This window comes from Nicotiana tomentosiformis, chromosome 2 (assembly GCF_000390325.3).
Source record: "Nicotiana tomentosiformis chromosome 2, ASM39032v3, whole genome shotgun sequence".
In the NCBI taxonomy this organism is placed as follows: domain Eukaryota; kingdom Viridiplantae; phylum Streptophyta; class Magnoliopsida; order Solanales; family Solanaceae; genus Nicotiana; species Nicotiana tomentosiformis.
Window position 1 is genome coordinate 84,290,809 of NC_090813.1, and position 25,744 is coordinate 84,316,552.

The 25,744-nt window shown below is 39.2% G+C and overlaps 2 protein-coding genes across 2 annotated transcripts; both read left to right on the forward strand.

Annotated features, from left to right (window-relative positions):
• The first annotated feature begins 22,328 nt into the window (after positions 1–22,328).
• On the forward strand, positions 22,329–23,276 carry LOC138905177 (uncharacterized). Its single transcript, XM_070193683.1, has one exon. The coding sequence runs from the start codon at positions 22,329–22,331 to the stop codon at positions 23,274–23,276; it is 948 nt and encodes a 315-aa protein (XP_070049784.1).
• A 72-nt stretch (positions 23,277–23,348) lies between these two features.
• LOC138905179 (uncharacterized) lies at positions 23,349–25,393 on the forward strand. The gene is made up of 3 exons (XM_070193684.1): positions 23,349–23,994; positions 24,489–24,842; positions 25,101–25,393. Exons 1-3 carry the CDS (start codon positions 23,349–23,351, stop codon positions 25,391–25,393), a joined length of 1,293 nt encoding a protein of 430 aa, XP_070049785.1.
• The last annotated feature ends 351 nt before the right edge of the window (positions 25,394–25,744 follow it).

Genomic DNA, 25,744 nt, shown 5'->3' on the forward strand with positions numbered 1-25,744 from the left:
TTGATCGATTGACTAAGTCCGCGTATTTTATTCCATTAAGTACTAATTATTCTTCGGAGTGGTTGACTGAGATTTATATCCGCGAGATTGTTCGCCTAAACGGGGTGCCCGTGTCCATCATTTCGGACCAGGGCACGCAGTTTACATCACAGTTTTGGAGAGCAGTATAGCGAGAATTAGGTACACAGGTTCAGCTAAGTACAACATTTCACCCTCAGATGGATGGACAATCCGAGCGCACTATTCAGATATTGTAGGATATGCTACGCGCTTGTGTCATTAATTTTGGGGGTTCTTGGGATCAGTTTCTGCCACTCGCGAAGTTTGCTTATAATAACAGCTACCAATCGAGCATTCAGATGGCTCAGTATGAGGCTTTATATGGGAGACGGTGTCGTTCTCCAGTGGTTGGTTTGAGCCGGGTGAGGCTAGGCTATTGGGCACTGACTTAGTTCATGATGCTTTGGAGAAGGTTAAATTAATTCAGGAGCGGCTTCGCACGACACAGTCTAGGCAGAAGAGTTATGCCGACAGGAAGGTCCGTGATGTTGCTTACATAGTTGGGGAGAAGGTTCTGCTTAAGATTTCACCTATGAAAGGTGCGTTGAGGTTTGGGAAGAAGGGCAAGTTGAGCCCTTGGTATATTGGGCCTTTTGAGATACTTAAGAAAATTGGAGAGGTGGTTTAAGAACTTGCTTTGCCACCTAGTCTATCAGGTGTTCATCTAGTATTCCATGCATCCATGCTCTAAAAGTATGTCGGGGATCCGTCTCATATTTTAGATTTTAGTACAGTGCAGCTGGACGGTAATTTGACTTATGATGTGGAGCCGGTGGCTATTTTAGACAGGTTGGTTCGAAAGCTAAGGTCAAAGAACATAGGATCAGTGAAGGTACATTGGTTAGGCCAGACAGACGGAGAAGCTATTTGGGAGATTGAGCAGGAGATGCGGAGCAAATATCCACACTTATTTGAGACTCTAGGTATGATTCTAAACCGGTTCAAAGATTAACGTTTGTTTAAGAGGGGGAGAATGTAATGACCCAGATGGTCATTTTGAGTATTATAACCATGTTCCCCCATTTACTGCTCAAGTTAAGCTTTACAGTTATTTTATGACTTACCGGGTTAGTTGGTTCGGGTTCGGAAGGAATTCATAGTGAAATGAGATAGTCTCATAATTGAAAACTTAAGTTAGAAAAGTTGACCGAATATTGACTTATATGTAAACGACCTCGCAATTGAATTTTGATGATTCCAATAGCTCCGTATGATGATTTTGGACTTAGGAGCGAGTCCGGAAATTATTTGGAGGTCCGTAATAGAATTAGGCTTGAAATGGCAAAAGTCTGAAAATTGGAATACCTCCATTATGTCATTTATGACTTGTGTGCAAAATTTGAGGTCAATCAGACGTGATTTGATAGGTTTCGTCGTCGTTTGTAAAATTTAGAAATTTCAAAGTTCATTAGGCTTGAATCCGTGTGTAATTCAGATTTTCGATGTTATTTGAGGTGATTTAAGAATTCGACTAAGTTTGATGATGTTTTAGGACTTTTTGGTATATTTAGTTGAGGTCCCGGGGGCTTTGGGTGAATTTCGGACGTGGTTAGGATCGATTTGAAATTTTTGGAAGCTGCTGGAATTTTTGGGTTGCTGATGCAACCTCTTCTGCGGAAGCTTGGTCTCATGAGGGACTTCGCAGAAGCGAGAAGCCCTCCACAGAAGAGACACTGGCAATGTTGTACAGGAGCCACAGATGCGGCAAAATGCGCGCAGAAGCGCGACCGCAGATGCGGTGGAATTGATGCAGAAGCAAAGGGACCGCAAGAGCGATGGTGAGTTCCGCACCCGCGATTGCGCAGATGCGGTCCCATGCTCGCAGAAGCGGAGGCAGTTGGGGTAAGTGGATTCCGCAGAAGCAGAGATTTAGCCGCAGAAGCGATAAATTGAGCCGCAGGTGCGAAAGCACTAGGCAATGTTCAAAACAGAGGAGTTCCGACATTTTTGTCATTTTTGACATTTTGAGCTCGGGTTTTGGCAATTTTTAGCGATAAATCACGGGGAATCTTAAGGTAAGTCACTTGTGATTATTTTTACTCCATAATATTGAATTATCATCGAATAATCCGACTAGATTACCTGTTTTTGAGGTGTAAATCGGGAATTTGAGCCTAGGGATTTGGAAATAAGATTTGATGATTTGGAGGTCGAGTTGATGTCGGATTTTGGTAAAATTGGTATGGTTAGACTCATGTTTGAATGGTATTTCGGATTTTGTAACTTTTGTCGGATTCCGAGACGTGGGCCCCACGGGCAATTTTTGAGCTAAATTTTGGATTTTGATGGAAAATTAATATTTTCTTATGGAATTAATTTCTATAATTTTTATTGACTGAATCAGATTATTTGTGGCTAGATTCGAGGCGTTTGGAGGCCGATTCGCGAGGCAAAGGCATAGCGGAATAAAGAATTTCACGGGTTGAGGTAAGTAACAGTTCTAAATTTGGTCCTGAGGTATGAAACCCCGGATTATGTGCTATGTGATTGGTTTTGAGGTGACGCACATGCTAGGCGATGGGCGTGTGGGCATGCACCGTAGGAATTGTGACTTGGTCAAATTCCATGAAACTGTGTAGTTAAATAATATGTTGCTACCAGTACATTCTCTATGTGTTAAAGAAAATTGAGTTGAGACTCGTATTAAAAATCATGCTTAGACATATGCTGTTATTATTGGTACCCACTGGGGTCATTTATGTGGTTGAATTATATGTTCAAATTGTAATTTCACACTCAGTCATGTTTATTCATTATATCATATCTCAATCTCTGTTGCTATTTATTAAAATGTCATATTGTCAATTTTGGATTGATTACTATGATTTCTAAGAGACCGAGAGACTGGAGAGGTTGATGACTGAGTGAGGCCGAGGGCCTAATTATGAGGAAATTTATGGGATCGAGCTGCGCGCCGCAACATATTTCATTGTTATATGCCATGATTTGCTTGATATAGCGCTTGGGCTGAGTGCGAGTGCCGAGTGATGAGTGACTGTGAGGAATGAGTGACTGTGAGGAAAGAGTGACTGTGAGGTTGGAGTGAATGGGAGGACTGAGTGACTGTTACTCTGGGAGGATACATTAATTTCATTAATTATTGCATTTCAGCTATCATATATAACTGCTTTGGAAATTTCGAAAAAATATTATTTTCTGTTTCAGTCAAATTTGATATGAAATTACTGTGAAATTTTAAATGTTGAACTTGAGAGCATGCCTACCATTTTCTGTTGGAAAGTACTGTATTTGGACTTAGTTGAGAAGCTCGTAACTACTTTCAGTTCCTTATTTATTATTGTTACTTACTGAGTTGGTTGTACACATACTATATCCTGCACTTCGTGTGCAGATCCAGGTGATCCCGGACATAGTAGGTGTTGATTCATTCACACAGTTGATTTTCCAGAGATTCAGAGGTAGCTGGTATGTTTCGCAGACCTTGTCTCTCCTTCCCTATCCTTTTGTTTATTGTATTTGGTCTCAGATTATTATAGATCGGATTTCCCAGACTTGTAATATATATATGCTCATGTACTCAGTGACATTAGATTTTGGGAGTGTTTGTATCGGTATTTGCGAGATTTTTGGATTGTGTTTAAACATTATATTTTCAAACTTAAAGGAAATTGTGGGTTATTGATGGTGTCATCTTGCCAAGTATTGAGATAGGCGCCATCACGACGGGTTAGGATTTTGGGTCGTGACATTGATACACACTACTTTTAGTAAATGCCAAACTCAACTGCATGAAATTACAAAAATACTGTCAAGCTAACTGTTTACTCCAACACGCACATAACGACGGGGAGGTGCTTTGCTTTCCCTTATATATTCTTTAAAGAAATATAATTTTTATTGTGTAATACTTACTCCCTCTGGTCCACTTTAATTAATTTTAGTTATTTTTATACATAAAAAATATATCTTTTAGTATTAATTAACAATAAAATTGACTATATTAGCTCTAATTTATTAATTGAAAATATAACAAATACTCCTAGGTTATTTACTCCAAGGACAACTTTAGAAAAAAGAAGTTAATTCCTTCATAAATAAAGGCCAAAAAATTAATTAAAATGACCGGAGGAGTATTAATTAAATTGAGTAAACAACTCAATCCTTCTTTTCACAAAGTTTGTCCAGATGATATGGAGCTATATTCTGCTAATGTAAATGATTGGATTTCCGAATATAAAATAGTAATATTTGTGAAATTCTGAATTGATTTCTTTTTCATCCATAATTTGGAATGGTGCAAGAGATAGAATTTGTCATGTGAACTTCTAGTGAATCAATTTGTTCGTTCTCATTGTTAATATATTTGGTGTTTAAAATATCTTTAAAACCCTGGTAGATTTGTGATGAACCAACCTTAGAGAGAGAGACTCTAGCCTCTCTCTACAATTATTATACCCCCTTAACATGCCCATATCCCCATCCCCTGCATATGACCCAATTCCATCAACACTATTGAAACCTCTTGACCCACCGAATATTACCGTATCACCAATGGAAGTGGAAATAATACCAAATAAGAGCTCCTTCAAAGAGGTCTTAGCGGAAATATTTGACAAAGTCAAGTGTCTACCATCCCAGTTACCACCAAACGAAGGCAGCATTAAAAATGCCTCTGCAAGAGGAAAATAAAGAATTAATTATCTTAAGTCAGGAATAAAAGCTAAGAATCTACCATCCATGAAGGTTCTCAGTGATCATTAAAGTTTTTGGACAAAAACTCCCATACCACGTCCTATAGCACAAATTACAATAGCTTTGGAGCCTATGCGAACAACTAATCCTCATAGACATGGGATGTGATTTTTTCATTGTCAAATTCATGGAGGAATAGAATATAAAAAAAGCATTGCACGGAGGACCATGGTTCGTTATGGGTAATTTTCTCTCCGTCAGGAACTGGGAGCCAAACTTTATTCCGGCAAACTCAAAAATCCAAGCAACAACTATATGGATTGGGCTACCACAACTACCTACCGAGTTCTACGACAATGAAATCCTAGAGCGAGTAGGGATGAAGATTGGTAAACTGTTAAAGATAGATATGTGAACCTCTGCTACCCTTAGAGGCAGATATGCACGGATCTGCATACAAGTACCTATTGAGGTACCCCTCAGAACATCTGTGGTAATCGGAGACCACATACAACAAATTGAGCATGAAGGTGAGGGTATACTGTTCAAGGGATGTGGGCGAATCGGGAACCTATCCAAGAAATGAAAACTACAATCAACATCGGGGACTGAAGAGAAACCGGAAACATCAACGGTAAGCCACAGTGCACAGGAAGGAAAAGACTAGAAAGTGGTGGAATTCCTAAGGAGGACAAGGCAAAAAGGGAAGGCAACAGCGCACCCCAAAATCGGAGGCAAATGGGAGCAAGGGGAGGTAAAAGGGAAAGCAGATCAATCACGCCAGAGACAAGTAAGTTCATCGTCCTTGGGAACTACGGGAAAGGGGAAAGTAGGGCTGCAAACCTAACTGGCCCAACGGAACAGGCCCAATGCAATTCTGATGGGCCATGAAAAATGAGTTCTTAATGGGCTGGTCAGCAAAGGCTAAGCCTACCAAAGAACCTCTCAAATGGGCCTATGATAAGTAGCCCAAGGCTAGGGCACGGGCCTCAGCCCAGACCCAGCAACGACCACACGCAACACACACGTAACACACACGCCCCACCTTCCCCACATGACTCATAAGGGAAACAATTAACACCTACAACGGGTAAGTATAGCATACCCGATTCTACTCCAAAAATGGTACCAACCACCCACACTAAAAGTCAATTGGTGGAGGCCATGACTGAGGCAAAATCCTCAGGGGATATTATCAAAATCGGCAGGAGAGAGAGAGAATTAACCTCTTTGAGTGAGTTTCTTCTCACTCAAATCTCTACGCCCCCAACTCCCCCTCATCACCATCACCCCATATCTGATAACTTGACAATCGTCGTCTCCTCTCGTAGATCTCAAATGATGGAAGACTTTAGTGCACGGAAACCAATTAAGTTAAGGAAAGACTTAAAAGGTTATTGTGGCATGACTACCATAGCAAATCATCTTTCTGACCCCATCACCAAAAATGGCAAACAATCTAAACAACATGAATGCTAATGTCCAAATGCAGAACCAAGAAGGGGAACCATTGCCCTTCCTTGTGACATCTGCACCTCTACCATCGGACTATTTCCAAACCTCATGGCTGGAAATGGCTCTGCAAGGAACAACCTTCCTGATAACCTTCACAATAGGGTCAATGCCCATCACTATGGTCATCCAGAACCCCCATTACTTGGCCAAAGTGGTCATTGCATGCCTCAACCATGCAATGATAAACTTTGGGCATCAACTATGGCTGGAAACCCTGATGTAAGCCCAAGTAGCACTGAGCCAACAATCAATGTCGACCAATTAACTGACTGTACTTATGGACCAGATTAGCCATACCCTCCCCTTCTTCCCACTAGTCTCACCAGGGGAGGAAATTCCCAGCCCACCCTTCTCCCCATGGACACCAACATGGACTATGACCCCACCATTAATGAAAACACAGATGACAGGGTCAAAAAAAGTCCATGAATACCTTCAAGCTTCTAACACAGAATTGGAGGCACTGATTGCAAAACTGGGGGTCCTCAAAAGGAGGAACAAATAGAGTTCAGATGGCCTGGGGAGGGGGGAAATGCTTATCACACTATGCCCAGGGAGCATGGTAATGTGCAGGGTAAGTCTAAGACTAGATTTTAAATAAGGCCTAGGAGACTTAGCTATAAAGCTAAGTCCAGCATTGGCCCAATCAATCAACCAGGACAACCCTGCGCAGGAGAACCAGGAAGGCTACCAGTGAAAGGGAAGGCCAAATGCCTGAAAAGGAAGTCATTCACCCATCCCAAACTGTTAATGAATATCATCATCTGGAATGTTAGGGGGGCTAATAGTGGGGAGTTTAAGAGGCATTGTGCTGAGATGGTCAAGCTACACAAACCTGCAATGCCCGTCCTCATGGAAGCTAGGATGACTAAGCATAACACATATGATCTAGGAGTTAGGCTTCTCAGGCTAAATCCAGAACCCAGCTATGGGTTTGCCATGAGGCATTGTCATCATGTGGAAGGATGACCTCCTGAAGATTGATGAGGTCTCTACCACCCCTCAAGGCATCAATGTCATGGTTAAGGTAATACCATCTTCTAACCCCTGGCTTTTTACTGTTGTTTATGCTAGTAACACCTATGCAAATAGGAGAAACCTTTGGCAGTAACTTAGAGCTATTCATGAGAGTTACAATAGGATATGGCTAGTAGGTGGGGACTTCAATGAAGTCCTGAGAGCTAGAGACAAGCAAGGGGGAATTGCATCTCTTCTCTAAGAGCCAACCTATTCTGGCAGTGTATCAACTACTGTAGATTAATTGATCTATGTTTCAAAGGCAGCAAGTATACTTGGACTAACATGAGGTATAGAAATAGAAGCTAATTAATCCTAGAGAGACTTGATAGATGCCTTGCTAATGATAATTGGATCCAGGAATACCCATCTAGTACAATTAGTCACCTCCCTAGAACCCATTCTGATCATTGCCCCATGTTGGTCAACCTGTGGCATAAACCTAGCAATTCCTTAACAAAGCCTTTTAGGTTTGAACCCATGTGGTGCAAGCCACCATTCTCTTACCAATGTTGTTCAACAGGCTTATGAAGGTAGCTGTAGCTTCCAGGAAGGAACCTCCAAATTCCAATCTCAAGTCACCACTTGGAACAGAAATGGTTTTTGGCAACATATTCCATTAAAAGAAACACATTCTGGCTAGGTTAGGAGGCATCCAAATGTCTAGAGCATACCCCTTTAGCTTCTTTCTCCAAAATCTAGAGGGCTAACTTCTTGAAGAATACTCATCCATTCTAAGAAGTGAAGATGAATTCTGGATGACCAAATCCAGGATCAATTGGCTTATGGAAGGTGATACAAATACTAGATTCTTTCATACATCCACTCTCAATAGAAGAAGCAGAAATAGTATCCTATCACTTCAGGACAAGACAGGGAATTGGATTTAGGATCAAAAGGATATCAAGAATTCCATATACCAGTTCTATTCATCCCTCTACACCACTAACCACCATTCATCACCCACAGGTTGGCAAAGCACACTCTACAATACACACACTCTTTCCCTAGGGAGCAGACTAACCTGAAATCCCCTTTAAGGAATAGTGAGATCAAGAATGCCATGTTTTCATTTAAACCTACCAAAAATCCTGTGCCCTGATGGCCTACACCCACTGTTCTACCAAAAATACTAGAATGTCCAAGAGGATAAGGTAACTAACTTTTGTAACCAGATTTTCCATACCTTTAAATGAATCCTGTTGTCAACACAACCTACCTGTGCATGATCCCTAAATATGAAAATGCCACAATTCTTAGGAACTTCAGACCAATAGGCCTTTGTAATACAATGTATAAGTTGATCACCAAAATCATTTTCAACAGAATTAAACCTATTCTTCCTTCTATTATAGGCCCTAGCCAAGTTAGTTTCCTGTCCAATAGAAGGGACAGTGATAATGCAATTATTGTGCAGGAATACATAAAGCCACTTAAATAAAAAAAATGCCAACATGATCCTTAAAATTGAACTGGAAAAGGCTTTAGATAGGTTGGAGTGGTCTTTCATCAGGGACACATTGGTATCATTTGATTTCCCTGATAACATTACCAAATTGATCCTCTCATGCATAACCTCTACCTTTATTTATATTAGTTAGTGGGGGAAGGACCTGTCACTCCCCAACCTCGGAAAGCGTGACCGGCGCTCAACCGAATGGACCCGGTCTAGCAAGCCTACTAGACACTATCTACCCGACTCACCTATGATCCAGAGAAGGCATGCTCTCATTAGTTAGGCAGTAGAAAGTTCATACATATATACATTACTAAGTCATTTCATTTTGTTACATCATTGTTAAGTTTCAAAATACACACATCCTTATGACTGAGTGGAACAAGAGCCCAAAATACAACATGATCCATTGACCTTTCTAACACCCATATACAACCCACATAGTGTCTACAGAGCCTCTAAAGATACAAAAAAGAGTAAAGATGGTGCCGGCAATAAGGCACCGGCTATGCCTCAAAAAGTGACCACAATATAAATAAAAGGTACAATACATGACCCCGGAATGAAATGGGGCTCACCAAGTTCGCTCTATCTGTGATCAACATTGTCTGCTATGGAACCACTTGCATCCATTTAAAGATGCAGCGCCCCCGATAAAAGGGATGTTAGTACTGTCAAATAGTACTAGTATGTAAAACTAAAATACTGTCTCAATAGAATGAACAATAATACAGGGGGAAACAAGCAAGAATACAATATGGGCTTTAAATAACACTAAAACATCAAGTTAAGGATCACATAGGTTTTAAAGTCAATTCCCGCATTATTAGGTTGGATGGTTTTTAGTGCCAATATGCCACAATCCAAAATACCACTGTGTTCTTACACGGAGTCCGATCTCGACCCGATCGGCTAGGCCATCTCATCTGAGACATCAACCATATTCACAATTTCATCCACAATGCCACCGTGTTGAAAATATTGGAATCAGGTGTATTTCTAGTTTTTTGGTCGTAAAACGCAAAAGAAATGAGGAACGGTCATGGAGGGGCAGTGACTATGGATCCTTAGGTCGTATTTGGTTTCCCTGAAAAATTTTAGGGGTTTCGAGTCCGGGGGGCCCGGCCCATTCGAAAGGCGTGGACTATAGCACACGAAAATATGATCTCGGCCCGATCGGTTAAGTCATCTCATTCGAGACATCATCCCTTTTCAATTAGTCATCTCACTTCATATTTCTTTCCCATCTTTTCAATACAATGGCACGAGTGGCCCCAATTATAAAGTTATTCTTGGCGCTTGGTCGTATTTCATGATTCAGGTTCTTTTCCACATTTCAACATTTTTATTATCATCAACAACAACACGGTTACAGGTTCTGCGATCGCATATGCGACCGCATAATGATTATGCGGTCCGCGAAAGGTGGCTCTGGCAACTGGGCTGGCCTGCTTCACTCTGCGGCCGTTATGCGGCCCGCAGACCTGTTCTGCGGTCGCATAATGTACTGTAGAACCTCCCTCCGCAAAAGTCTACTGATGACTATGTGACCAAAGTGCGGCCCGTGAAACGGTTATGCGGTCGCATAATTGGCCGCGAAATTGACCTAAAAATGCCCTAGAAAATTGCCTCACTCTGCGACCATTCTGCGGTCCGCAGAGTGGTTCTGCGGTCGCAGAACGGGCCGCAGAAATACCTACTTCTGCCTAATATTTTCCTTCAATTTCCCAGGAACTGTTTAATCCGAAAAGTCCAAACCGCGGCGAGCAAGCTCGTCGCGAAGAATTTCCACTACTATTAACCTCTACGCCTACTTCGGCATCATGAAATCCGAGTTTTTAGGAAAACTTTTTCGAGGCCTTATAGGACCGATTTCTTCTACCCTAGTAGGGGCATTAGACAGGGAGACCCCATGTCTCCCTACATCTTCATCATGTATATGGAGAGTCTCTCTGGAAGCATTAAAGACCAAGTGCAGACTGGTAGGTGGTTCCCCATTCAAATTAGCCACACAGGACCCAAAATCTCATATCTATTCTTTGCTGATGACCTGACCCTTTTTGCTAGAGCAAATTCTAAGAACTGTACCACTATAATGGAAATGATTTTAGCTGTAAATCAGGACATATGGTTAACACACTTAAGTCCAAAGTTGTCTTCTCCTCAAACTGTCACCAGGGAAAAATAGATACATTGGCCAGGAGCATGGCCATCAAAGCTTGCAAATCATTTGGTAAGTACCTAGGATTTTTCATCTTTCACAAAAGGCCTACCAACAGATATTTCCAGCTCATCATTGATAGTATGCAGGCTAAGCTAGCAGGCTGAAAAATATACTTTCTTAATACGGCAGGGAGAACTACTCTAGCTAATTCCTCACTAGGATGCATTCCCAGTCATGAAATGCAGTACATAAAACTTCCAACCCAGGTGTGCAACTAAATTGATAGGATCCATAGGAACTTCATGTGGGGTACCACTGTTATTAGGAGGAAAATGCACCTGGTAGGGTGGATAAAGGTGACTAAACCTAGGGAGGAAGGAGGCCTGGGTGTGCACATAACTAAGCTTAAAAATACTAACACTCATATAGGCCTGGATTGGAAAATGTATAATAACCCTAATGCAATATGGGCAAGTGTCCTGTTTCACAAACACTGCACCAGTAGGAACCCTACTATGCACATAGCCTCTAGGAGTTGGTAAAATATTAAGAATGGGTGGTCTGTGTGCAACAAAGCTACCAGGTGGGTAGTTCATAAAGGGGATAGAGTTAACCTCTATAGGTATAGATGGATCCCTAACATGGAACCCGTTAACACCATTATCAATGGACCCCTTAACAGGGGTGAAGAGTGCTTGAGAGTGTCCTCTTGCTACTCTAATGGCCAATGGAACCTCAATAATCTATCATTCAACCTTCCTGAAAGTGTAGTGGCCACCATCAATTCTACCATAATCAATGACAATTCTGGGAAATTGGACAGTATGGTATGGAACCAAACTAGGAATGGGTTATTTTCAACCAAATCTGCCTATACCTTAATTGTAAATCAGAATCAACAACAGGGGCAAAACCGTCACAAAAGATTCCCAATAAAATCAAATACTTTTTATGCCTTGTGACTTATGGTAGGCTCCCTACTAGCCAGTATCTTTACTCCAGGGGAATAAATATAAGTCATATGTGTTTCTTCTATAACAAAAAGGAGGAAACTATAAAGCACACCCTCATCAATTGTGATAATGCTAAACAATGGTGGGATGAACTCTCCCAACATAACCAATCCATCCTTAGCATCCCAAACCTTTTGTTTGGCCAAAATCAGTGGGTCTACACCCTCAGTAGAGTAAAACAACAGAGTTTCAACAACCTCCTCAAATTGAGGCAACCGTTTCCCTTTTGTCTATGGAAAATTTGGCGCACTAGGAATAACTGCTTCAATAACAAGAGAGAGCATGTCCCCTATAATAATGCTATACTTAGAAATGTAGAGTTCATACATGTGGTGGGGGGTTGCCAAGGAAAAAAACCAAGTCCTGTAATAAGGGTGAACGGGCATCCACCGAGGAGGGGGTCTTACAAGTTAAACACTGATGGTGCAACCTACCAAAATGAAAGAAGAGGAGGTATATGAGGCGTAATTAGAAACATCAATAGGGACTGGGTAATAGGGTTCATGGAAAATACACATTGCACTAATACACTCCATTCTGATCTAACAACGTTTATGCAGGAGCTAAAGATGGCAGCATCAAATAATCTCTTACCCTTGGAGGTTAACTTAGACTCAACAGAGATAATTCAATGCATAAATAATGGTCATTTGATTTATGATCCTATGGTCTGTGAATGCAGGTCACTCCTAGCAGCTCTGGGCATCCACCAGTAAGTCATACCTACAGGGAGGCAAATAGAGTGGCGGACAAACTGGCAAATGAACCAGGAAAGCAGTGGGAAGCAGAAATTAACTTTTTGATAGTTGCTTCGGTGTTTGTCAATGAAATGCTTTGGACAAACACCCTAGGAACTATTTTTGAAAGAAAGACAAGTATGTAATATTGGTAATGTAGCATTAGACTACTCCTTGTTTGTGGATACGTGCATGGCACCGCACCACCCCACTGTAATGAACAACTAACTAGTATATAAAATTATCTGTTTTGAACACAAAAAAAAACTCATTGCTATTGGTAAACTTTATCCCTTTATTTCATTTATCCTAATATTATTATTGTAATATCTATCTAAAAGGAAAGAAGCCAGTCCAATTGGACTAAGGGCTTGTTTGATTCAAAACCAGGATAATCTAGAATTGTAATCCTGGAATTAAAATCAGAAATAAGTTATTCCACATTTTATATGAGTAAGTTATATCAAAATTTTGATATAAAAATAATATTAATTTTAACTAGTATCTCCAACCAAACACAAATTACATTTAATTTCAAAATCTTCATCTAATCCCTTGAATAAAACGTCCCCTAAGAACCAAAATAAGAAAACACAATTTCGAATATCAACATTAGGGATGGCAAACGGGACGGGACAAGTTGAAACAATTTTAAAAAAGATTGATGCGGAGCGAGGCATATTGCGGGTCTATGCGGGTTTCTCCCATTATGGTGTCTTACTTGCTATCGGTATTCTTCTTCTGTGTTATGGTCAATGACAATAGCGCGTAATAAGGGAAGAAAAGAAGAAACAGAAGAAGTCGTTAGTGAGATTTAAGACAATCTAAATAGTAAATATATAGTGATCCGCACACGATCCAATGAACACAAACTATGATGTCTTTTGTATTCATATTTTTTCACGGTTAAGCAATATGTAATCTCATTTTAATATTTAATTATACATACCTTACATTCATTATTTTGGTGAAAATATGAGATGTGTAAATACTTATCCAACTTTAAATTATTATGTGTATTTACTAATGTTATCTGGTACAAGATTATTTTATTTATCCAATGAAAGTTAACCATGTGAATCAGAGGCGGAGACAGAATTTCAAGTTTATGGGTTCGCGATTCTAATCGTTTTAAGTTACTGGGTTCTAAATTAATAATTTATATATATTCAATAATTTTTTTAAGATAGATACATGGTTCGAACCAAACCTACTGGGTTCAGCCGAACCCACTCGGGACACTCTAGCTTCGCCCCTGATGTGAAATGGTAGGGCTGCTTATCGGGCGGTTATTTACTCTTAACGCTTCGGCTTATCGGTTATCGGCTTTTAAATGTATTAATCCGCTAGCCACCCGATGAGATATCGGGCAGGTTGGTATCAGTTTAGCTATTATCGGGCGGTTATCGGTTTAGATTGTGCTTTTTTAATTAGTAAATCATGTAATAAACCGAAGTAAAAATATAAGACACAGAAAGATAACTATTCATATTTCCACGAGTTCCGGCAGCAGCAACACATTTGAGACATTTCTTCAATATATGAAACTCGTTCCAGTGAACAAGCTTGTTGGGTCAAAGTTAAAAGTGCCATACATACAAATTGGGAGTAATAATTAAAAACCTGTTTGGACAATACCTCTGCCCAGATAACTAATTAACCCACTACTTATAAGAAACAACATCCAAGAATATCAATTCATATTTATGGATAAAAATAAATCATTACAATTCACTTTGCACTTCGTGCAATTGTCCAGAGCAGTAATATGGATAAAAATAAATATATATATATATATATATATATATATATATATATATATATATATATATATATTCTTAACGGGTTAACGGATTATCCGTTAAGAAAATTGAATAATCCACTCCCAAATCGATAAGCCTTTAATAGAAAAATTTCAATCCGTTCCCCGTCCGTTAAACCGATAACCCGATATCAATAAGTCATTAAACTTCAATTTCTGTTCGGTTTTCGGTTTCGGTTTGGTTTTGAACGCCCCTATGAAATAGGTATGTAGCTGCAATTACTATTCTGCAATATAATATTGGAAAATAAAATCGACAACCTGTCCTAGCTTTTATCTTATATACAACTAAATATTTGACTATTAATTATTTAATAGATATATGATTGATCATTGAACCAAGCCTTAATTCATGGAATAAATTACTAGTATTTGATTTGCTGCCATTATCCATCCACCTATTAACACATTGCAACAAACTAAATAACGATGAAACCTTCTATGTTCGAAAACAAAATGTGATAAATTTTTTCTTTATACTATTTTATATCTCATACATTTTTTGTAAAGGGGGGTATTGTTTCCTCTGTCTTATGTTTAGTGAAATTGGATTGATGCCCTATAGGTACTTCATTCTTAGTTTGTCAAAAAAATTAATTTAAATAAATATACTTGGCACCAAAAAAAAAGTGATCAAAGTTTATATGAGTCAAATTGAATTACACATCACACAGACCAATCTAGGAGACTAATTCCTCCCGTCCACTTTAATTGATTTTAACTGTTTTCACACATATTAAAGAATTCATATTTTAGTATTAATTAACAATAAAATTGACCATATTAACCTTAATTTGTTCATTGAAAAAATGAAGCTAATTTCTTCGCTAATTCCTTCTTGATATCTGAAAAAAATCAAATATTATAGATCACAAAAAAACGTCGAAAAATTAATTAAAGTGAATCGGAGGGAATATTTGAGTAACCTAGGAGAAAGAGGTTTGAACTTAATGCTCCCCCGTTCTAATTCATGAGGCAAAGTTTAAGTACGGAGTTTGGGAAAGAAATAATTTTTTTGAACTTTTGTGGTCTCAAACATGGCATAACATTTGGGCCAGACTTTAGAAATTTATAGTTTTAAATATTTCATAATATTTGTATGATTATAAAAATTTCTTATAAAATTAAATTAAATTATTTTCAAATTTAAAAAGTCGTCATATTTTTTTAGCTAACTAAAAAGAAAATATTTTCACATAAGTTGGAACGGAGGGATACCAATTAAGATGCAAAGTTCACAAAAAATCGAACACCGATTATAGTGGAAATAGCTTGCCAGCCCAGGTATTACTCTACCTATTACAGGACAAACTTCACAACAAAGCTAATACTAATTTTCTTTGTGATTACAGATTCCTGCTTGACGCACTGGGCTAGCCAGATGTTAGGCATGTCTACCGTGAAGGAAACCAAGTGGCGCACACACTGGCGCAGTTTGGGAGCAACTGTAACTCACTTACTAACGCTGAGTGTGAAGATCATTTCTAGAGTGAACCACCTTTATTTGCTTTCTCTACTTTTCGCAAAGACTTATTAGGGACTGCTTCGTTAAGATCAGTCCCGGATTGTAATAACTCTCTTTAAATTCATGCATAATAATAATATCTCGTATTTAAGCAACAACAAAAAAAAAAAAAGGTGCAAAGTGAATTGTGATGATAAATAAAATAAGATTGACTAGTAGAAGGTCATCCATAACTAGAAAAGTATATACAGAAAGGCTACTCATATTGGCTAGGACTAGAAACAGAAACAAGCACAAAAAGAGTTTTGCCAAGACCAGCGTTTTCTAATTTTGTATTCAATTTTGGAAGAGAGAACACTCACCTTTTGAAAGATAATGCTTATCATATCGATACTCTTCCATCCGCATGTATTTAGGTGAAAATAGCACAGGCTAATCATTTTTTGGATTGGTGATCAAAAAATAATCAATATTTACAAAGTCATTAAAAAATAACTAATGTTTTGCTGAAATACGAAAAATTTCAGCATAATGTGCGGGATTATGGAGCTTCTGCATATAAACTTCCAGCATATTATGTTGGAACTCCAGCACACAGAAAGTTCCAGCATAATATGCGGAATTATGGAGCTCCTACATATAAACTTCCTGCATATTATGTTGGAACTCCAACACATTATGAAATTCCATGACATTATGTTGGAAACTCATATGTAAATAAATTTGAACTTAATCATATTATACTGGAATATTTCCGGATTTTAAGGGTATTTTTGTTCAGATTTTATTTTTACGTGAAAAAATGACTAAATTTCGATTACTTTTGAAACTGTGACTATTTTTTAATTACCAGTTGTAAATCTGCTATTTTTTATTTCCCCTCTATATTTAGGGGGGAAAACCCGGCCCAACTTTGAAGGATTGGCCAGTCACAAAATTGGGATGGGCTATAAGCGCCACCTTGCCAGAAATCCCCATAATCCAGTTTGGGACTTTTTCGTATATATACCAAATTTTAAATTTATTTAACTGGTTTTGTCTAAGTTTTTCTATTTACGGAAAGTAACTAAAGTTTTTTACAAAATATATACAAACTCGGTCAAAATTTACAATATATCTACAATTTATCTATAACTTAAATATAATTTTTTTATATAGAATCTGGTAAAAAACTATAATTTACATACAATTTATATACAATTATGATAATTGTATATATTTTGTATGCCATTTTTACACTCGAAATACAATATATATATATATATATATATATATATATATATATATATATATATATATATATATATATATATATATATATATATATATATATAGTCTTTTTTTTCGAGTTTTAATATGAAATTCCAACCAAAACCACCTCGAATCTTCACAAAATTCTCTAAAAATTGAGATATAAACTCCAAAAGATATTCTCAATCATTTGCAACAACACCCAATCCAATAAAAAATTAATTTTCAAATTCAAAACTTCGAAACTTTTTAATGGTTGTCAATGAAATTCACAATATTAATTACGTTCTAACTCTATAATTGTTAGAAAGAAACTTCCGTTAACAAGCAAACAGATTAAATAAAAGCCAAATTAGACAATTTTCAACCACGATTTTCAACCAAAATCTCAATGCTTTCGTAGAAGCAGAGAATGTGAAACTTGAAATAAATTCTACAAAAGAGATTTTGGGCGATTGGTTACATGGGGGGAGGTGGGATACGCTATCTGTGTATTATTTGAAAGACATGGGGATTGGGGGTGAGTACGTTGGAAAGCTAATTAAAGCCATATAATTTAGGAATATTAAATTATCACTAAAATATATATAATTGGTAAATTGTATATCAACTTGCAATTAAGTTAAAACTTCTTTAATGAGGATAAATAAGTTTTTAAAATAGTATAACTTGGTAAAAATCTCATCCAGTTTCATTGCATAGTCGTGCAGGGCAATAGATGCTGAAGAATTTGAAGAAATGTTGTAATTTCTATGGACGCACTGAATTATCACAAAACTAACATCAACACTTATCCTCTTGTTGGTGCTAATTGTGAAGGTTTTAACAACAACAACAAAAATGCTTGAGTCTCAAGTAAATTGAAGTCAGTTGTATAAATCCTTACCTCTTCATTTAAACTCAACTAATATCATTATCATGTTAAATAAAATAATATAAAGTAAGCTTCTGTTTGTCCATAAAATTTGGGAGCTTTTTTTCAAATTTAGTTTTCAATTATCTATTTGTTTACAGATTTTAACCATTTTTTTTTTTTTTTGCAGATTTTGAAAACAAAATCTTCATATCCCAAAAACAGTTCTATAGTAGTTTTTGAAGCTTTTTACTCACAAAACTTCAAATTCTTTTCAAGTAAAATGCATGTCCAAACACAATTTCAATTTTCAAAAATTATGTTTCATCTCATTTTTTCAAGTTTCAACCAAATCTATTGTAATATACTAGAATAGAGAGAAATAGAACAGCAACACTTTGTATTATTGATATGATGGGAATCTCAATTACAATCGAATTTACAGTTGAATGTAATAGAATTTGGCTACAAATCTAAGTCTCTAACTCAGTTGAGCTCCAATGGCGGATAAACCTGAAAGAAGGAAGAAGAAAGTGAATAGGGGAAGAGAAGAGATAGAACAAAAGAAGAGAGTGAGGTCGAGAGAGAAAGAGAGAGGACAAAATAGTTAGAAAATACCAGAATCATAACTGCCGCTCTTTGCCTTCAATGACTTATTTAATCTATTGGAGTTTAATCTGAGCCTTTCGATCACAATTGTGACTTCTAATCTCCACCGTCCCTTTTGTTAATGAAACGATGTCGTCTACCTTCATTAATACTCAGCTATTGTCACGTGGATGTCATATGACCTCTCCATCAGCTAACCCTAATACATGCCTCTTTCTAATTTCTTCTTATTCATTTCTACTCCTCTTTCCTAATTCAGCTGCCTTATCATAACAATACATCCCCCATTGAAACTGACCTTGTCCTGAAGGTCGAAGCTGAGCTACGAAGTCTGGAAATTGACTTCGTATATGTGAGACCCCAGGTGTTTCTCTCTTCTCTTACGTAATATACGTAACGTGGCGTGGTTATATTAGGTATATATAATTGAGTATAGCACATTGGGAGAATAAGACTGAAAATGTATGGTAATATCAAGGAACTAAACTAAAGCTTTAAGTCAAAGGAATCCCTTAAACAAAGGTTCATGGTTAAAGAAATGGCTCGGGTAGCACCCCGCACGTTCGGAAGGTTTAACTTAACTTGCACCTGTGGGATAAGACGAAGAGTGTATAATATGCTAAGAATAATATTTTATGAGGTATTATAATGTCACACTGGTCACATGTTAAGTTTTGGAGTCAAGCAAGTTGCGAAATAAAGGTCGGCAAAAGTTATCGTAAATTTCTCTAATATATTTTCTAAACTTTGGATCAAATATATCAGATCATTTCTCCTAATATATAAAGTGTTATGGGTTTCACAACCTACCAAATCAAAGGTCTACGAGTCTAGTTTGCAACCACAGAAATCTCACATCAAACCGACATTGGAGTAAATCGTTATGACTGTTTTACCGCGGATTGTCTGGGCTGAAATCGGGTCGCGAACCAGATCGGGTCAAATAAGTGGTATAAGTCGGAAAATCCGACTTTTAAGACCCCAAAATATTTCATCTTCATCCCAAAATAGTAAGAAAGCTTAAGAGAGGGTTTTATGGTGTTCTTGAGTGATTAAGGTGCGTTTTTAACGATTTCTATCGTTAAAATTTGCCCCCGTGCCTAGAAGCGCAATCTCTACGCTTTGCAATCGTTTTCCCCTTCTATTAGCTGTGTTTGGAGCTAATTTTGGAAGATAGAAAATTGTTGTTCTTGCTGGTTCTTCGGGATTTACACTTGGTTTGCCAAGGTAATCATCTTGGGACTCTTTTATGATCGTTTTTATAAAGTTCTACGGGCGTTTCGTCAAGTTAGGGTCATATGGCAAATCTACCGATTTAAACTCATTTATGAACTGTTTATAGGTGCGTATAAGCTGCATATATATAGTGGTTTCGAAGCTTAGGACGTAAAGAATAACTTTCGTGAAGGAACTACAGGCATACGAACGTTCGTTGGAGAGGTATGTTAAGGCTAAGCTTCGTCCTTCCTTTTAGCACGAATTTTGGGAAATTCCTAAGACGCCAAATGTGATATTTTACTATTATGTTGCTAGAAAGACCTTCTGTGAAAGGCATTGGTATCGTAGCTGAAGTATTTTCATGATGCTATTAGGTTGATATTCCACTAGTTCGGTTAAAAAGGGTATTCGACATCTATATATGTCATTTTGTCGGCTTTCTTAAATATATGTCCATATATATGAATTCTTATTCGTCTTTGGGTTGTGTGACTTAAAAATAAAGGCATTTAGTATTTGCGATCAGCCCTTCTTCCTTGTTAAAGTGTATTTTAAAATATCTAAAGTGACACGTCGATTTCAAAATTCTCAAATATAATTTTTATGTTTAAACTACTAAAACATTTGATTTTTTTGAAATACTTTCTTTTACTAATTATCAAGAAATCAGGTATAAGGACTAAGTGAAGCACCTTAAGTTTTTTATGAACATATTCAGAGTTAAGTTATCTTTCTAAAAGTCGAGTTAAGTTTTCAAACTTATTAAAAAAGATATGAGGTTCCACGAGACATTTGTATGCGATACGAAGGTGATTATGAGATTATGAGAATAAGAGTACCAATGAGTCAAGGTTGGATAAGTTCTTGTTATGGCCTATTATGTGCATTCAAAGTTCATATCATACATGACATATTATGCATGGACTTCGAGCTATAATCGGAGGTAAGGGGCCTATTTTCCCGAAAGACTATATATATTGTACAGATGGCCACATGTTGGCAATATGATACCGGTTAGCTACCGGGAGAGACCGCCATTGCCAGCATTTGGTTGGGTATGTCATGCATTTACATCAATATATATATGTATTCACGACATACGATTACACGAGCATACCATGCATATTTTATTACTATGAGATCGGATGTCGGCCATAGAGGTTATCAGAGTTTCAGTGTCAGGTGGTATCTTTATTACCTTTTTACATCAGCTATGTATGATTCTACTTTCTGCCTTACATACCAGTACATTTTTATTCGTACTGATGTCCCGTTGCCTGGGGACACTGCATTTTTGTTTCGTGCATGCAGGTCCAGGTAGGGACTCTGATCGACCCCTCCGCTAGGATTTCGGGGTTCAGCTGTGAGTTGGTAAGCTCCACCTCTTCCTGGAGCTTTCATAGGATGGTTACTTTTGTTGTACAGTTTGGGTATAGTTGGGGCCTTATCCCGACAGTGCTTATGACACTCTTAGAGGCTATTGTGGACACAATATTCTGGGTTTCTTTTTGCTGCTTTCAGTCTCCAGCCCATAGGCTTGGCATGTATATATAGGTGTGTAGGCATGTATGTCTTCAGTCGCGGCCTCGTCGGCCAGCTAGTATTTTATTATTTTGGCTTGTCTACCTATGTTTATATGGCTTATTGTTATTCATGTCATAACCTTACGGTCCAGGCTTAGTATTTCAGATGTTGTGCTGCCCGATCTGTTGGGCCCCCAGTCTAGTTAGCTAGTATGTTTAGTGGCTAACTCGATCGAATACAGTATCGAGTGCCAGTCGTGCCTCCCCTAGTTTGGGGCGTGACAAACTTGGTATCAGAGCAGGTCGTATCCCAGGGAGTCCACAAGCCGTGTCTAGTAGAGTCTTGCTTATGGGTGTGTTGTGCACCACACTTATAATCAGGAGGCTATGAGGCATTTAGGAATGGTTACATTTCTTTCAATTAATAGATCGTGCTATAGAGCGAAGTTATAAGAACATATGAAATCTAAATCGTGCTTTGTGTTTCCTATCTAACAGGCTACCTACGCTCAGGAGATGGCACAACGAGAGATAGGTATGGATCCGGGAGAAGGTACCAGTCGTTCCCCACCGGGTCAGAGGGATAGATTTCCCTTAGAGGCTCACAGTGAGTCTCCAGTACCCCTAGTTTCAGCTTCCCCAGCACTTGTTGGAGCCCAGGGAGATGCAGTACCCCCAGCCTCACCAGTTCCATTGGTACCTGAGGCAGCTAGAGACACAGGACCTCCAGCACCTATTGTTCCCCCATCAGAGACTGGGGAGCAGGGGATGAGGGAGGCTGTTCAGTTGCTGACTAGGATGGTTTCTATTCATGAGCGACAGCTAGAGTCAGGAGCAGATGCCCGGAGAGATCGGATAGGAAGCTCGACGGTACGAGAGTTTCTTCACTTGGCCCCTCCATTATTTACAGGATCCAGTTCCACTGAGGATCCCCAGGACTTTATAGACCATATGTATAGAGTATTGAGGGTGATGCATGCCTCTGTCACCGAGGCTGTGGAGTTGGCTTCTTTTCGACTACGTGATGTAGTCGTCCTATGGTATGAGGCATGGGAGAGATCTAGAGGACCTGATACTTCGCCAGCAGAGTGGGAGGACTTCTCTGAGGCTTTTTTAGCCCATTATTTGCCACGGGAGGTTCGGGAGGCCCATCTTGACCAGTTTCTTAGCCTAAAGCAGGGGGAAATGAGTGTGAGGGATTATAGCCATAAGTTTATTTCTTTGGCAAGGTATGCACCAGATATAGTACGTACCATGAGGGCTAGAGTTCATCATTATGTGGATGGTTTGGGGGATCATCTGATTAGAGATTGTAGGGTTGCATCCCTATCGGATGATGTAGATATTCCCCGCATACAGGCTTTCGCTCAGACTACAGAGGACCTTTCCCGTCGGATTCATGATACTCGCAAGGATAGGGAGCAGAGTAAGAGGGCTCGTACTATGGGGTCTTATATGGAGCCACGAGTTGATTTTAGGCCCCCACTCCATCGATATCCACCTCGGTCAGCAGGTAGTTTCCCACCACAGATGCAGGGCCAGCGGTTTGATCGTTATATTCAGTCAGGACCGGGGCAGAGCTCAGGCCAGCCTGAGGGCCGTCGACAGGAGCGTTCTGCACAGATGAGACAGCTTACTCCTCCATGTACTCAGTGCGGTAAGCTGCACACCGGTCAATGTAGACAGGGTTCGAGTGCATGTTTTCATTGTGGGCAGACAAGATATTATATTAGCTGGTGCCCGGGGTTAGGCAGAGGTACACCAGCTCAGCCTTCAGGATTCACAGCAGCCTTTTCGCCCTCAGTCCGTGCTCCTCGACCAGGTCCACAGTCTACTCAGGGTCGTGGTAGGGGAAGAGGTGGAGGAGACACCTCAGGTTCTAGTGGTGGCCAGAACCGCTTTTATGCACTCACAGGCTGACAGGATTTAGAGGCATCCCCAGATGTTATCACAGGTATATTGACAATACATTCTCATGCCATTTATGCATTGATGGATCCCGGCTCTACATTTTCATATATTACTCCATTTATTACTGGTAAGCTTGACATGAGATCTGAGTTGTTGCTACAACCAGTTGAGGTATCTACGCCAGTTGGCGACTCTATTATAGCTAATCATGTCTATCGAGAATGTACAGTGTTAATTAATGACCGTCCAACCTCTGTTGATTTAGTTGAATTGGTTATGCTAGAATTCGATGTCATTGTGGGTATGGATTGGTTGGCAGCTTGTTATGCTAATATTGATTGTCGTGCAAAGTTGATCCGATTTCATTTTCCTGGTGAGCCTGTCCTTGAATGGAAAAGTAATGCAGCCACGCCCAAGGGTAAGTTTATTTCATACCTTAGGGCTCGGAAGTTTATTGCTAAAGGTTGTATATACCATCTGGTTCATGTTAGGGATATAGATAAGGAGCCAGCGACTCTTCAGTCGGTTCCTATTGTGAATGAATTTCCGACGGTATTCCCTGACGAGCTTCCAGGAATTCCCCCCGAAAGGGAAATCGATTTCGCTATAGATTTGCTTCCTGATGTGCAACCTATATCCATTCCTCCCTACAGAATGGCTCCTGTAGAGCTAAGGGAATTGAAGGAACAACTGAAGGACTTGCTCGATAAAGGCTTTATTAGGCCAAGTACATCCCCATGGGGTGCTCCGGTGCTCTTTGTTCGAAAGAAAGATGGGTCCTTGCGGATGTGCATTGACTACTGGCAACTAAATAAAGTCACTATCAAGAATAAGTATCCTCTTCCATGGATTGATGACTTGTTCGACCAGTTACAAGGTGCCAAATGCTTTTTGAAGATCGACTTGCGATCCGGTTATCATCAGCTACGAGTCAGGGATATTGATATCCCAAAACAGCATTTAGGACGAGGTATGGCCATTTTGAATTCCTTGTCATGTCTTTCGGGCTTACAAATTCCCCAGCAACCTTTATGGATCTTATGAACCGGGTATTCAAACCATTCTTGGATGAATTTGTGATTGTGTTTATTGACGACATCCTGATATATTCACGATCGGAAGCCGAGCATGCGGACCACTTGCAAGCTGTATTGCAGACTCTCCAGGACTACAGGTTATATGCTAAATTCTCTAAATGTAAATTTTGGCTAACTTCTGTAGCTTTTCTTGGTCATGTTATTACCGGCGATGGTATCAAAGTTGATGGCCAAAAGATTGAAGCTGTGATGACTTGGCTGAGGCCCTTGAATCCGACAGAGGTTCGTAGCTTTTTAGGCTTGGCAGGGTATTACCGAAGGTTTGTGGAGGGATTTTCCTCTATCTATGCACCATTGACGAAACTGACACATAAGGGAGCTAAGTTTCAGTGGACTAAGGCATGTGAACAAAGTTTTCAGGAACTAAAGAAAAGACTTACTACGGAACCTGTCTTGACTCTTCCAGATGGCACCGAGGGTTATGTTGTATATTGTGATGCCTCGAGAATTGGCCTAGGTTGTGTTCTTATGCAGCATGGTAAGGTTATCGCGTACGCCTCCAGACAGTTGCGAAAACATGAACAGAACTATCCTACGCACGATCTTGAGTTAGCCGCAGTTGTATTTGCCCTAAAGATTTGGCGGCATTATCTATATGGGGTTCATATTGATGTTTTCACCGACCACCAGAGCCTTCAGTATTTATTTAAACAGAGGGAGCTGAACCTACGACAAAGAAGATGGCTAGAATTACTAAAGGACTATGATGTTGATATTTTATATCATCCCGGCAAAGCTAATATTATTGTTGATGCCCTTAGCCGGAAGTCCATGGGCAGTCTAAGCCATGTTGAAGCTGATAAGGTCAAGATGACCAAATATCTATGCCAGCTAGCTAGTTTGCAGGTGCGTTTGGTAGATGCAGAGGGTGGACGCATTCTCGTTCAGAATACGGCAAAATCTTCTTTTGTTACTGAAGTGAAAGAGCGACAACACGAGGATCCTGAGCTTATAAAACTGAGGGAAAGTATTCCACAGCAGCGACAACCTTTATTTGAGCTAACTGGATATGGAGTCCTTAGATACTAGGTCCACTTATGTGTACTGTCAGTAGGAGAGCTCCGTGCCAAGATTCTTTCAGAGGCCCATTATTCTAGATATGCAGTTCATCCCGGAGCGACAAAGATGTATCGGGACCTTCGACAGATCTATTGGTGGAATGGAATGAAAAAAGATATCGCGGAGATAGTGTCCTAATGTCCCAACTGCCAGCAAGTTAAAGCTGAACATCAGAGGCCTGGAGGCCTAACTCACTGTATTGAGCTTCCATTATGGAAATGGGACATGATAAATATGGAATTCATTACTGGTTTGCCTCGCACTCCACGGAGATATGATTCTATTTGGGTAATTATTGATAGGCTTACAAAATCTACTCAT

Excerpts from the sequence above, each read along its gene's own strand:
- LOC138905177 (XM_070193683.1), top strand. The coding sequence starts at position 22,329 with ATGCATGCCTCTGTCACCGAGGCTGTGGAGTTGGCTTCTTTTCGACTA.
- LOC138905179 (XM_070193684.1), top strand. The coding sequence starts at position 23,349 with ATGGATCCCGGCTCTACATTTTCATATATTACTCCATTTATTACTGGT. Across the intron at positions 23,995-24,488 it reads TAAAGGCTTTATTAGGCCAA|CTTTTCTTGGTCATGTTATT; the intron begins GTACATCCCCAT and ends TAACTTCTGTAG. Across the intron at positions 24,843-25,100 it reads TTGTGTTCTTATGCAGCATG|CTAATATTATTGTTGATGCC; the intron begins GTAAGGTTATCG and ends ATCCCGGCAAAG.